Below are 14022 nucleotides of genomic sequence, written 5' to 3'. Positions count from 1 at the left end.
ACTCAATATTAAGCAGTGTTGTAAAAGGTACCCAAAAGTGGTAAAATTAAAAGTCACCCATACGAATAGTATTTGAGCAAGAGTCTTGAAGTATCTGATATGACATGTGCTTAAGTATTAAAAGTAATTTTCTGCCAATAAATGTACTTTGCATCAAAATATGTATCAGTGTTTTTTTACCCAATTGCGGATAAAACAAAATAATTCAAAAAATGCGCTGCTTTGACTCTGATGCAGCATGCAATCTGCAAAGTAACTAGTAACTAAAGTAAAATAAGTAAAAAGTACAACATTTGACTCCATATGTAGTGGAATGGAAGTATAAAGTTGAAAAACTCAAGTAAAGTTCCTCAAAGTTGTACTTGAGTACAGTACTTAAGTAAATTTACTTAGTTACATTCCATCACTGATATTAAGATGAAATTAAAGTAATCTTAATGATATTACTTTTCTCTTGTCTTGTTTGGTGTTTGGTTTTGAGGTAATCCAGTTACATTACTTCAATATTGTGATACTTAGATTACGTTACCTGCAACATTTCTAAACAGGTAACTAGTAAATGTATGGGAAAACATTTTAGAGCACACCACACAATCTTCTTTAACAAATAACAGTTTATGTGTGGTGCGAGGTGTACAGTATGCATGTGTTTTTGAAATGTAAGCATCATTTACACATCTGGCCCCTGGGCTGAAAAACAAGTCTGGCGCATATGGCAGAATCCACCAGGGGTGAGAGCAAAAGGGAGAATTAATGTTGTCAAAATGCACAGGAGAAAGATAGCGCAGTGAATTAGAGGCCCGTATATACACAAGAGGACTTAATTAAGCTATAAGGGGCATTATGGCTGTATGCAGATGGCTAATGCTGCCTTGAGGACACTTAGCATGCCGCTGGATAGCCTCACTGCACAACCTATTAGCGCTCTGCCAGGCCATTTCCAAATACAGTTCCTGACAGCGTGACAGTGTGACTGATGGCAGCCTGCTTGAATACTGCTGGCTGGTCCTGATGTTGAGATAGCACTGTGTGTAAATTACAGATATGAGGGGCGCTTCTTCTTTGACTTATCTGTTCCCCCTTCCCTGCAGAGGACACGACGTCTTGCTAATTCTGCTGTTGCCTCCGCCTGTCACTATCTGTCAAGTGCTGGAATGAAGTCAATATGGAGAAAAGCTGCATTTGGCCAAACTCTAATTATTCTAGACAAAGGCGCTCGCCCGTGACCAAAAAACAAGCTAATGTTGAGCTTCCTGCTAATGGCCCTGATTATAATACTATGGGACTGTGAGAACAAAGCTAATGTTATTGAGTTTGAAACAGAGTGAGTTTCAGAGGCTATGAATAAAATGCTAATGATAGCATTTGGGATGTACTGTAAAGAGCTATGGGGGCCACACTGTCTGTCTCCTCTAATGAGCGAACAGAGAGGCACAGCGAGGCACGATAAAAGATCAAAAATTCATCGGAGGACGCAGTGAAAGCGGCTACTCTCAGTTGGCATGTTCTCTGCATGTGCTCCCTTTCAAGCTTGTTCGTGAAACTGCTTTCATTGTCTCTCATCCAGTCTACGTTGTTGGTTTGGGGTTGCACGCTCGTCTCTCTCTAAAAGCCCTGACGTCAGAGAAGTAGCTGCGACAAAGGTCGACTGTTGTGTCGCCTCACGTCTCCTGTGTCTCGGCCAAAAAGCTACACTTGAACACACCGTTAAGACTACAGCCGGCAGGCAACAAGCTCGTACGAAATACCTCTCTGTGGATATATAAACGGTTGTTATGATAAAGCAGCATTTCTCGCTAATGTAGCCGCTTCTAATCAAGAATGTGTTTGATATAAAGTTGCAAATGGTACTGGTGAAGAGGCAGAGGAGAAAAATAAGGAGACATAATGGATACTACTGCAACAGACTCAAGGGGCTTTCCCTATCTTTTTCTGTTTCTCTTTTCGTGCACTGATCCGCTTACCCGAACACCCAATGAGAGTGATTTCTCTCACAGACAAGCCACCGCCAATTCTGCACCGCCGTCCAGCGCCAATGTTGTTGGACACACCACACCGACTAGAGCAGGGGTGCCAAAATGGTTTCCCTTCGAGGGCCAAAACTGAAACTTAAAACTTAAAGTTTTACCTTAGCTGACTGACTTGATTATGAAAAAACAAGCAATAAAGAGGGATAGATTATTTGCAGAGTAATTTAACTAAGCAACATAAAACAGCATTAACAATATTAGAATAAAAAAAAATGTCACTCTAAACATCAAAAAGGTCAACTTTGGTCCACAGGACCCACTTTGGGCAGTCCTGGACTAGAGCCACAGACACTATGGCCCAACAATGGCCGACGGTAGATCATTAGGGAACGTACAAACAATGTACAGGCATTTGTCTTTGTGAAAATGAGAATTCACAACTTTAGTTCAGTGAGTTTATAATATCTCAGCAATGTACAAGACCTCTCGAGTTCAGAGGGCGGGCTGTGTGCCTCTGCAACTACAGACAACTTGCTCTTAGCTTCTCGTTTGCAGTTTGCAGATCTTTTGAGCTGTTTAAGAGTATGCTATAAACTGAACCAGAGAACCACTGGCGGTAACAGAGTCTCAGAAAAATACACAGCAAGAATTGATCTAAACGTACAATGGAATCTCCTCGTCCTAAAAAATGTATTCTTCTTAAAATCAATCGTTTCCTGTTTGAGGATATTGATGCATTAAATATTCCTTCAACAAGGGAAACTGCTTTGAGAAACAAGTGCTATTATCTAATCTGCAGTGCCAGAATTGTCGAGTTCTCTAGTTTTCAGAACAATTAAAGTTTAAACTGAATGTTAGACTGACTTGTTGAGACAAACGTTTGTGCTGCCTTCTTGGGATTGATCTCGCATTTTAAAATACAATGTCTAGACATAAAAGATAGAATATTGTGAGTAATCAATAGAACAACAATACAAATTGCTATGTTCTTTTATCCTGGAAAATGGCCTGGAAGAAATGATAGGTTTCAGCCGGTGCTGCAGCTTTAATATCTCAGTCTGATCTTTTTCTGCTTTTACGCAGTGATTGCAGGAGGATGAATGAGTTTAAGAGATAAAACTATGATAACAGTTCATTAGGACACTGTCTTCTTCCCTATTTGGTTTTATAACTTCAGCCTTTCTCCATTCGTGCAATTAAGATACTTGTCAGCAATCCTAGAGTTTAAAGTTTCAGTTTACAGCAGCTGTCAAATTTGGACAGCGAGGAGTCTGTATTTCATGTTTGGCAGACTGTATGAGAGTGTGCATGTGTGTGGATACACACATGCACACTCTCTGTAGGAGTGTAGGCCAAAAGCCATCAGAGCAGGATGAGAGTTTTATTGAACAGAGGTGTCTGGCAGTCTGTACACAGACGAGTGCTGTTGAGTGCCAGCAATGATCGCTGTCTACCTACGGGTTCTGCTGCAAAGGTGGAGATTCATGCCAATTACTAATGTCCTGTTTAATCAAAGTAATTGTTGGCTTACCTGCTACTAAGGGAGACATATTATGCTAATTTTCAGGTTCAGGTAATTTTGGTTTGGTTACTACAAGAATATGTTTAAAAAAAACAAAAGAGTTTTCTCATACTGTCCAGTGTGCCTTCTGTCTGAGACCCTGTTTTAGCTCCTGCCCCTTTAAGGCCCCCCTTCTGATTACCCAAGCTGCTCTCATTGGTCAGCTCACACGTGCCTGACCCAGCACCACTGACAACAACAGAGCAGCTGTGCTAACTAGCCACGAGGCATTAATTATGCAAATGTGTGACATGGTGATGTAGTGTGATGTCAAAAAGTCACTGAATTATAGGCAGGACTACTCACGAGGCGTTTTAGAAACAGTGTTTTCTGTGGGAGAGAGGAGCTTCAATTGGCAGGGACTTTGGACTTATGTTAGTATTTAATATGCAAATGACGCATTACCTAATTAGAAATATGCTAATTGGCATACATTTCCAAGATTATAAGATACTTTCACTTCACAAGGAAGAAAGCAAAGTTACTTTTTCTTGGCCAAAAGTCACAAAGAATAAAAGGGAAAAAAAATCAAGTTTAAAAAAATTGAATACATGAATCTTACTTGGAGAAAGTTAACTGAAGAGTTGGACAAACTTCAAGGCAAAAGTTAAATTTAAATTCTCCATCGTTGAATGAATGCAATTCATTTTTCACAATGCAGAATCTTCCCACATCAAAAGACTCCTGTACTCCTTCGTGGGCTCCCAATTCATTTCAGATGAAACTTCAATGTATTTCAGATGGCACTGAACTGCATGTTAACCAACACAACCCCCCAGATGATGGGTCTCAACAGTCAGACAAGACTTTTCTCTTTGAACTATCACTCTCTTGTGAGAGGCACACAATTCTTGGTTTCTCTAATTATTAAGTAAAAAAGCAATTCCATCATTGACAAAGGAAGTTGTTCACTTTTACAAAGACATTAAAAGTTGAGAAATATATAGTCTATATAGAGTCTCAAGGCTACTCTGCTGGCCAGAAACCATAAATCAACAGTGAACTGCTGCCTCACCAAATTGCCTTAATGAAAGTTTATGGAGTGCTCCAAGGCATTTGATTTTCTACGTGGCCATTATCAATGAGGAAAATTAAAACTATTCTTATCTCTTTGCAGCATACCGAATTCCTTTCATTTTGGAAAAAAACAATTTACACAGTCATTATAATAACACAATTAGCAATCTGAAGCCACTTGCCAATTCATCCATGTTTGGACTTTCTAAACCCAAACTCAATTAACTTCTCAGTCTGCACAGTCTGAGAGCTGTATTAACCAGATTACTGGCAATTAAAAAGGACAAGCTTTGTGTGAAAAACACTTGAGTTTGGCTTCTGTAAGGGACAAATTGATAATGATAATTTATGCTATTATGTATTCATGTATTTATTTATTTATCAATCAATCAATCACTTGTCCTTGTCACAATCTTTTCCATTGTAAGTCTTATGTGACCGGTATCAAATATGCAGTATAATAGCAGTCTGTTCATAATACGCTCTAAGGTGCAATATCTAAGAGTTGGCCACCTGTCAAATTCCTGCAGCATATCATCAGAGTAACTGCTAACTGCTGCTTACAGTAGCTGCCTTAACTAGTTAGCTCAGTTAGCCGTGCAGCTAGTGTTTACACCGCTAGCTAGCTCAGGAGCTTTGGACCAGGATGGGCCAGGACTAGCTGGTTAGCATGCTAACTTCAGTAGACATTTCTGGAAAACACTGTGATTGTTCAACATCTTTTTTTACTCCTTGGATTAATGTTTTTAGTATTTGCACATTTATTTTCAGTTGTATTGAATGGCAAATTTATTTATTTATTTATTTATTCATTGAGCCATCTGTTTATTTCCTTAAATCATTTTTGATTTCGACACCAGAGTTAGTTGTGTCCTGTACACAACTAGTGTACTGTAGTACTGTACATTCGTACGAATTTGAGGTACTTTTTTACTCCTTGGATTAATGTTTTTAGTATTTGCACTCCAACAGGTGGGAAAAAAACAAAAAACAGCATAGTAACAGCCATACTATCATTCTTGGCAATATAGGACGTAATGTGGGTGTTGTATTTTAATCTGTGGTTTAACTCATTTTCCCCCCTGCTTTCTATTGCTTTGACAGTTCTGTAGTTAGAAAGTATCAGGACAGATTTCTTAATGTGTCGGCTCAGTACTCCAGTAACACACTGGGTTTGACATGAAACGAGTGAGTCTCTGCTTCAATTTGAGGGTTTTCACATTCACATCAATGAGTTGTGAAGCCTGTGACTGCTAGACATCAGAAGACATTGGTGTCTTCTCTGGTGATGCTTTGTTTTTTGCTTTTAGCCCTCAGTCTCGTCTTCATCGAGTGAAAAACACGCTCGGTTGGATTTAGGACAGCTGACTAACTCAGCCAGTCAAGAGCATCCCAGTGTTTGGCCATAAAAACCCTCAGATGCTTTTAGGATCATTTTCCTGGTGCACTTTGTGTTCAAATGGCCACTACACATTTCCCCCCCACAAGGACCTCGAATACTCAGCTGGAACTTTAGTTAAGCACTCTAATTTGTCATTTTACATTTTTAAACCGGTGTGCTTAAATGGAGCCAAAGGAACGAAGGACAGCAAATACTTCTACTGGCTGGACTGACTAAAAAGGTCCTCTCAGAACCTGGTATGGAGGATTGAAACTGCCAAAATAAAAAAATAAGTAAATAATAGGAAAATAAATATATATAAAATAAATAAATATACGATGTATAAATAAATAAATGTGTCATTAAATGCACCAAAAAATAAAACTGTAACTAAATGTTGGCATTTACTAATTTATTCAATGTGATATAAACCGATATTTCTGCTTTAATTTGCCACTGTATTTATTTGCCTTTGTATTAATTCAACTACTTATTTACTTTCTCATTAAATTTATTCATTTTAACATTTTTCCCTTACATTCTCCCCCACAAACTTATTTATTCTTGTACTTCTTTTTACTTTTTTATACGTCTTTGCCTCATTATGCAAAGGAGGGGGCTGTCAATCAATTTATGTCACATTTTTATAAATTAATTAATACCTTCATTTATTTTCAGTTGTATTGAATGGCAAATTCATGTATTCATTTATTTATTTATTCATTGAGCCATCTATTTATTTCCTTAAATCATTTTTTATTTCGACACCAGAGTTAGTTGTGTCCTGTACACAACAAGTGTACTGTAGTACTGTAGTACTGTACATTTGTACGAATTTGAGGTACTTTTAATTAAATGTTTAATTTTCCACTCCAGTGAAACTCATTCTCCACTTTATATCTCACTACAATTCAAAGGGAAATATTGTACTATACTCCATTACATTATTTGACAGCTTTAGTGAATAAAAAGTAAGATACAAATTTAAAAAGATGCTTTGTTACAGATTAAACTACCTGATGATAAATACAAGTACAGCTGAATCAATGAATTAATTTGTCAGTCAGTCTTTGAATAATTGTTTAAACCATTTTCATGCTGAAATGCATTTTTTCCACTGCTTGGAACATTTTATTTTTACAAACAAAGCACTGTGAATTGCAAACAATCAATCAGTGAATTGAGAAAATAATCAGGAGATTAATCCAAAATGAAAATACTCATTAGTTGCAGTCCTATTGCTATAAAAACTGTAAAATTTGTTGCATCTCAGCTAAATACGACAGTAAATTGCTGCTTTCACATTAATGCACGAGATATGATGAATAAATGATGACTATGAGCACTATGTCAGTCAGGGGAGCTATTTTCCCCTTTAATACTTTAAATACATTTACCTAATAAACTTCCATACTTCTACTTAATTAATATGATCACTGACTTTTAATGGAGTGCTTTTTTAGTTTGGTATTAGTACTTTTTTATTTGAAAAACAAAATGACTTGTGCTTGTATTGTCAGGTTAAGTTTCCCATTCTTTCCTTTCTAATTGGTCTCTGGCGGACCCGAAAAGGTTGAAGTTTATGTTAAAATGCCTGTTGTTGAGTTAGAATTCGAACAGATGGACCACTGGTGCAATATTGCTTCTGCATGCTGATATGGAAAGATGACTTGCTCAGTATCTTGAAAACCACATTCTCGGTGGTGTAATCCTGCATTAATACAGACTTTTGAGTGCTTTAATGATTGATATCAACACTTTAAGACTCCCGCATATCTGCACGCAAACTAGCATCCAACTTCCACAGCTCCCCCCTCCCCCCACTCCTCACCATAGCTAGAGGGACAATGCCCCCAAGGTCCTGCGGCGCCAGGCGGATGATGGTCGGCACCTCGCTGGTCAGGGTTCTGGTGAGCGGATACTCCACCTGCCATGTCACCTCCCTCCCTCCCTGAATCACCATTAGCCCGTTCACCTCCAGGTCCACCTGCAGCACTCGCTGGTAGCCTGCTGCCTCCACTCTGCAAGGAGAGAAGATGTGTGTCAGGAGTGGATTTAGATAAAAGAGGAGGGCAGGAAACGGGGGAGGGGGGAGGGAGAGGCAGAGACAGATAGGTGGCAATTGGAGAGGATAACAAGACGGAAATAAGGTGGGAGTCAAAAGGGATGAGGGAGTAGCAGGGAAATAAATGAGGTAAAGGAAGAAGGAAAAAGCCAAACAAGACCAGGGAATAATGCGAACACGAGAGTCAGTGAGACTGTAAATGAAGAGAGGGTGGAAAGGGTTGAGGAAAAAATGGAGCAGAGACAGGGAAGAAGATTGGGATGTGAGCTAATACAGAGCAGACATTGGTCTTTATCATCCATTAACAGGAGCGTTTGGTGTTAGAGGGACTGATAAACAGCAACTGAGAATTAATTGCACATTCTAATCAGGCGCAAAGAAAACACGTAACACAAACATCATGGAAGCAGATGATGCGTACGGATACGCTATCTTTTCCCAAAATGTAAGCAAGGTATCCTTAATCTCACAATCTCATACGAAACTAATCGCGGCGCTATTGAAATTCATTCTCACATCTGCACTGAAACACAATGTTGGCAAAAAAAAAAAAAAAAGCAATTTATTCTTCCTCATTGCAATACGGAGCTTCTCTTGGAGCAGAGATTGCCCGAGCCGGCGAATAATTTCCTCTCAGCTGATGGAGATGCAAACAAAGCAGAAAAAAAAACAATGAATGCGAAACAAAATCCTCCAAACTTATTTCATTTGCTGAGTGCTAGCTTTGATCAAGCTGCTGCCTCTGCGCCAGGTGTTCTCTGTCACAGTCAGAACTTGATGCGACACCTTTTCCAGTAAGAGCCCACAGATATACTGTACGTGCTGTCTTATAGGAATATAATTCACACTTGGGAAACTAGAAAGTGTCCCACAAAAAGCTGAATTAACATATTCATGGAGGCAGTATGTGTCTGAGGCTCTTTTTGAATGTATGTCGGTCCTGAGCAGTGTGTTTGTTGTTTGCTTGTCACACAATTAAAACAAGGCTGGAGAGAGCCCAAATTGAGCATGAGGAAGGGGGGTGCTGGTGGGGGGGGGTAAGATCCAAGGTTTTCCTTGAACATATTTTGGCCAAGCCTGTATTTAAAACTCCCCCAACTCCCCCTCATGTGTTCGCACTTCAGACGCTCGCCTCACTTCAAAGTGCAGATTTAAGGATCCACTCTGGTAGAGAAGTCTGAGGGAGAACAGTTTTGGGAGCCTAAAATAAGTGTGGACGAAAAGAGCTTGAATAGCAATCCTGGTTCAGGCGGAAAAGCTGATGGTAGTGTTCTGAACTATACTTAATATTTTTCAAAACACCAGTGAGGAGCTGTTGGAATACAATTCTGTTTGAACACAGAGGAATTATACAGGTAGACTGAGGTGTAGTGCAGCACGGTCGGTGGTGATATTTTTCACATTGTGGAAAATCCACCTGGTGTAAAACACTTGAACAACACTTCTTGCTGGTGTTGTCGCGATAATGACATTTCTAACTTTGATACAATACCTTGAAAACTATCAATTTTCAATACCATGTTCGGAATTGACCCAACACACACTATCAAAAGATAAATATAGTAAGTCTAGTGTACTGTGTTATAAGCACAACAGCATTTAAGGTGCTTTGGTGTGAGGAGGCGTGCCTACAATATGTGTGACGAATGAAAACATTTGTTTGTATTTTTCAACTTACACTAAAGGATAAGGATGGTGGAAGTTAATGAGGTTAAAAGTTATTATTTTTAACAAATCTGTCAAATCTAGTTTACTTTCAGATGATGCTGCATGGACTACACCACCCTGCCTTAATTGCTCAGAAAGGAGCCAACTGCGTAGTAATCCACAGCTAAAAATAGTCCCCAACAAATGCGATATATGTTCCTGTTTGAATAATGTTTGTTAAAACTAGAGTACGCAGCTGTTCTTCAGTATTCAGTATTCAGAATTCTTCTTTACACATATGTTTAAGCTTGGAAATTATGCAAATTTGCTACATTTTATGCAATTTGCAAGTTGTAGTAGCTGATTTTCCACCTAAGCACTTGTTTTTAACGTTTTTATGTGCATAAAGTTTGTGTAAATAAGCAAATAAAGACCTATAGTGAGTTTTTGCTCCTGTTACTCTCAGGAGGGGGTATTTTGACGTCACAAAATGGCATTTGTCAAGCGCCTGGATTTTTCTTGTGCTGTGTTAACTTGTGTTAAGCATTCATTTTCAGAGATACTGCTATTCATTTGAACTTGGACCATATAAGACTATATGATGTGGATCCACTGTGCTTTCCAGCTAACAGGGGCAGTGACAGGTCATCTGCTGGCTTAGTTTTGCATTAACAAATTCAGAAAAAAATAAATAAAGACAATGTGTTCAAACTCGGATACATCAATGACATCAAAATACAGAACTACAGTCAGAGCTTCTGACTGTTTGGGGGAAACAATTCAGACTACAACCTTTGAAAAGACCACAAAACCATGCCTGCACTCCAAATGATTCAGCTGATCAAAATCAAAATGATAAACAGATCTATATTAACATTAGCGCAGCATGATTCATTGTTACAGCATCAAAATCACAATGTGTGCATGCTCAGTAGTCACATCACTGGATGTGCAATGTCAAGCAAGGCAAATGATCTCAAACGCGTCGTGCTACAACGACGCGTTTGAGATCATGCTATCTCATTTGATTTCCGGTTTAAGGGCTCTTGGATACATTGGAATCCGGTGATTGTGAGTAACATGCAGGCACGGCATTCACAGCGAACCACCAATCACAAGCATTCTTTACTGATGAATCAAACAAAGCAGGGTCTACTTTGGTTGTTTGATAAAATGCGCTCCCCTACAACTCACCCCAGTCATTCTACACTGATTAATTACTTCCAAACACAGCTATTCTCGTATTTTTTCCATATTGCAACATATATCATGCTATCCTAATTTGCATTGCTGGGAAAGAACTGCGAGGGGATTCATGAAAACATTCATAATAATACCGCAAAATGAGTTGTGATGACATAACCAAGAAAAAAAAAAAAACCCCAACATGACTGCAAAATTAGAAACACGGTGCTTGCATTTCTTTAACCATCCTTTAATGTGAGGCGCCGCTCGGAAATTTCTAAGCTTGTTTTTCGCTCTTTGAAATCTGTTTCCATCTCATCAAAGTTACGCATCAAAAGCAAAACCGAGCAACTACTGAGAGCGAACATCCCTTACTGTAGGTGGTGGCTCTGTAGCAGATTTGCTAGAAATCCCTACTTTTAGTTGTATGTGCGGCTGTGGACTGTGAGTATCAGTCTCTCGCTGCAGCTCGAGTCCATCCATCAGTCTCTTTTCCAGGTTTCTGTCTCAGACAGCCGCAGTGGGACATCCTCCGCTCGCCGACAACATGCTGGGCTCAGGGGTAGTGACTGCAGTGATTATGTGGTTTTGCGCTTATGGTGTACAATTACAGCCAAATCAATTATCTGCAACAGACAGTCGTGCATTGCAATGAAGCTGCAAACAATCAGGGTTTTTGTGCTGAACACAACAATACAACTCCGCTTCATCCTTTATTCAAGCTGTCTCTTACTCTGTTGTCTTTATTATTGTGTCTTTGCTCTGTTTGCTTCATGTCCTCTCCTCCCTCCTCTTTAACTTAATCCTCCGACTCTCCTGCAGTGTTGCACCGCTCCCAACAGAGGGCAGTTCGTTCTCCCTCACCCTCACCCCCTCCTTTCAACCAGCGTGTGTTTGGGATGATGAATGTCTGCAGCCTGCTGGTTGGAGAGGTCAGCCCTGCTTCCTCCATGTCTCATTAGAATCATAACTGCACCGTGTGCCCTTTTCTCAGCAGGATTACCATACAATTCAATACACTCACTGGCTACTATCACTTCTCCTCCTTCTTCTCTGGCTCGTGGACGGGGGATGAGAGCAGGAGGGGAGACAAAGCACAGAGCTGAAGCAGGGTTAAAGCAAAATGTCTACTGGGATCACAGAACTGAGTGTGCCACTCAAAGAGCGAGCGGTGACAGTGCCCCGGTATTGCAGTTTGTTGCGGTGAAATGAGGTGGAAAATCGGTCATGTCATTTTGAGGAGGCTTTTGAGGTATCACCATTTGTCAGTCCTATTGTCGTGTGTGAAAGCACAAACGGAACAAGGCAAAAGAAGCCACTCAGACGGGAATACGTGAGCGCTTTCAATTCTGTAAGATACATTTCAAACACACTGTTGTAGTAACAAAGGGGCTGTGAGCGTAAAAGACGCAGAGGAAAGAAAAAAAAAAGACAATGACAAGAAAGAAATTCCTTTTGTTCGAAAACAGCAAAATAAAAGTGGAGCTAAGGAACACAAAAGCCCCGCTAAACATGCAGCCATGTTTTCTTCTTTTTCACTCTTAACACTGTGGATATGTGGCTCTGAGAAGAGGTAGTGGAAGAAAAAGTCTGCTGTCTCTTTCGGAGACTCGAGGGGGTTCCTTTCATGCACAGCAGTGATTTGGTTAGCACTGACAACAATGGTACATCAAAGACCTGAATCTATTTCAACACAGCGACTCAACAGCGAGTCCAACAATAGATGCAGGGGGGCTGAGATAGGTTGCGTGTGTTTGTACAGTATGTGTTTATATACACTTAGATTAAGCGCCTTTCAGGTAAAAGTGGATATAATTCCGTCCATTACGGGAGCCAGAAGACCACAGGATTTACTCCATGGGCGACAAGTCCGAATCGTTTCTAAGCCAGTGTGAGGACATGGTATAAATAAACTCGCTGGCTGAAAAAGATTGGCCATGACTGCATATTTTGTGTGGTCAGATTTCTGTGGTGGGGTTCTCCTGCCAATGAGAATTTGTTTGTTTGATGTGCTGTGGAGAGGATGCCTGTGACCCCCTGCACTCACAGTGCTCCATGTGTGTGCTGCAGACGAACAAGAGGAGAGGACATCTGCGTGAGAGTGCATTCCAAGAAAGATGTGTTAAGACGCATACCAGTGATTCCTGGCCTAGTTGCAGTAGCTGAAGACATTTTCTTTTATATTGTATATAACTCGCTCTCCATCTGGAATCTCTGCTGTTATGGTCGGCTCCTGGCAATCTTGATATTTTCTGCCAGAAATGGTTGTTTTTGTTATGACTTCACAGCAAGATGGTTTTTGTCATTATTAATTCATTATTAAGAGGATTAGGGCCACTTTCTGACTTTAAACTCAGAATTCAGGAGTTCAAAAAGCCTAAGAGGATTCGGGCCGCTGTAGATAAAAATAAAACTTGAGTTCTGACTGAGTTTTTTCTCTCAAAATTCTGACTTTTAGCTCAAGTTTCTGACTTTTTTTTCTCAGAATTCTGAGTTAAAAGAGTAAAAAAAAAAAAAAAAAGTCAAAACTCTTTATTTCCTTATCATCTTCAGTATCCTCGAACCCATGGTGACATCTTCAAACTGCTTGTTCTGTCCATAAAAACAGTCAAATTACCCAGGGAAATATAGTTTACAGTAATGTCGAACAGACAAAAGCAGAAAATCCAAAAGGCTCAGATCTGTGAATGGCTTTCAGATTTAAGAGATTAACTGATTAATTTTCTGTTTCACCACTATTTTTTTTCCTTTAACAAGTTTACTTTTCGGTGCAGACCTGCTGGCACCGTGAAAGTACAAACAGATGGAGAAACTGTATGGACAACAGTATGCACAGTTGCTTCTGCCATAATTGAATCCTGACATGTGAGACCAGCAGTAATTCAACAAAGTAGGTGTGACAGTGCGCGGGATGAGCAACTCCTGCCGGCCATCTGTCTTCACATAAAGATCCATCTCCTGCTTTGATCTCTCCTGTGTCGGCCAAATCTTAGTGCTAACGTGTTAAAATTTAATTAGCAATTATTTGAGGGTTTGAACACGGAGGAAGAAGCAGAAGTCCTGCACGGTGTCAGTCAATCATTTTATATTGGAACAATGCTTCAGTTGGCAGAGCTTCATCTGGTTAGACTCCAGGGAATTTACTACACACCTTTTGTTAAGACTTTGCAGTGTGCAACAGCTCCGTCTGGAAATG

General features: G+C 39.8%; 1 protein-coding gene across 1 annotated transcript in view; it reads right to left on the bottom strand.

Moving 5' to 3' along the window:
- LOC141006245 (transmembrane protein 132C) overlaps positions 1–14022 on the bottom strand; it is a 114561-nt gene that overhangs the window by 37221 nt on the left and 63318 nt on the right. The window contains exon 4 of the mRNA XM_073478395.1: positions 7761–7950. Within this exon, the coding sequence (XP_073334496.1) occupies positions 7761–7950 (190 nt within the window). The remainder of the gene's footprint in view (positions 1–7760; positions 7951–14022) is intronic.

Source organism: Pagrus major, chromosome 12 (genome assembly GCF_040436345.1).
Source record: "Pagrus major chromosome 12, Pma_NU_1.0".
In the NCBI taxonomy this organism is placed as follows: Eukaryota; Metazoa; Chordata; class Actinopteri; order Spariformes; family Sparidae; genus Pagrus; species Pagrus major.
The sequence above is the reverse complement of the archived record's forward strand: the minus strand, read 5'-3'. Positions and strand labels throughout refer to the sequence as shown.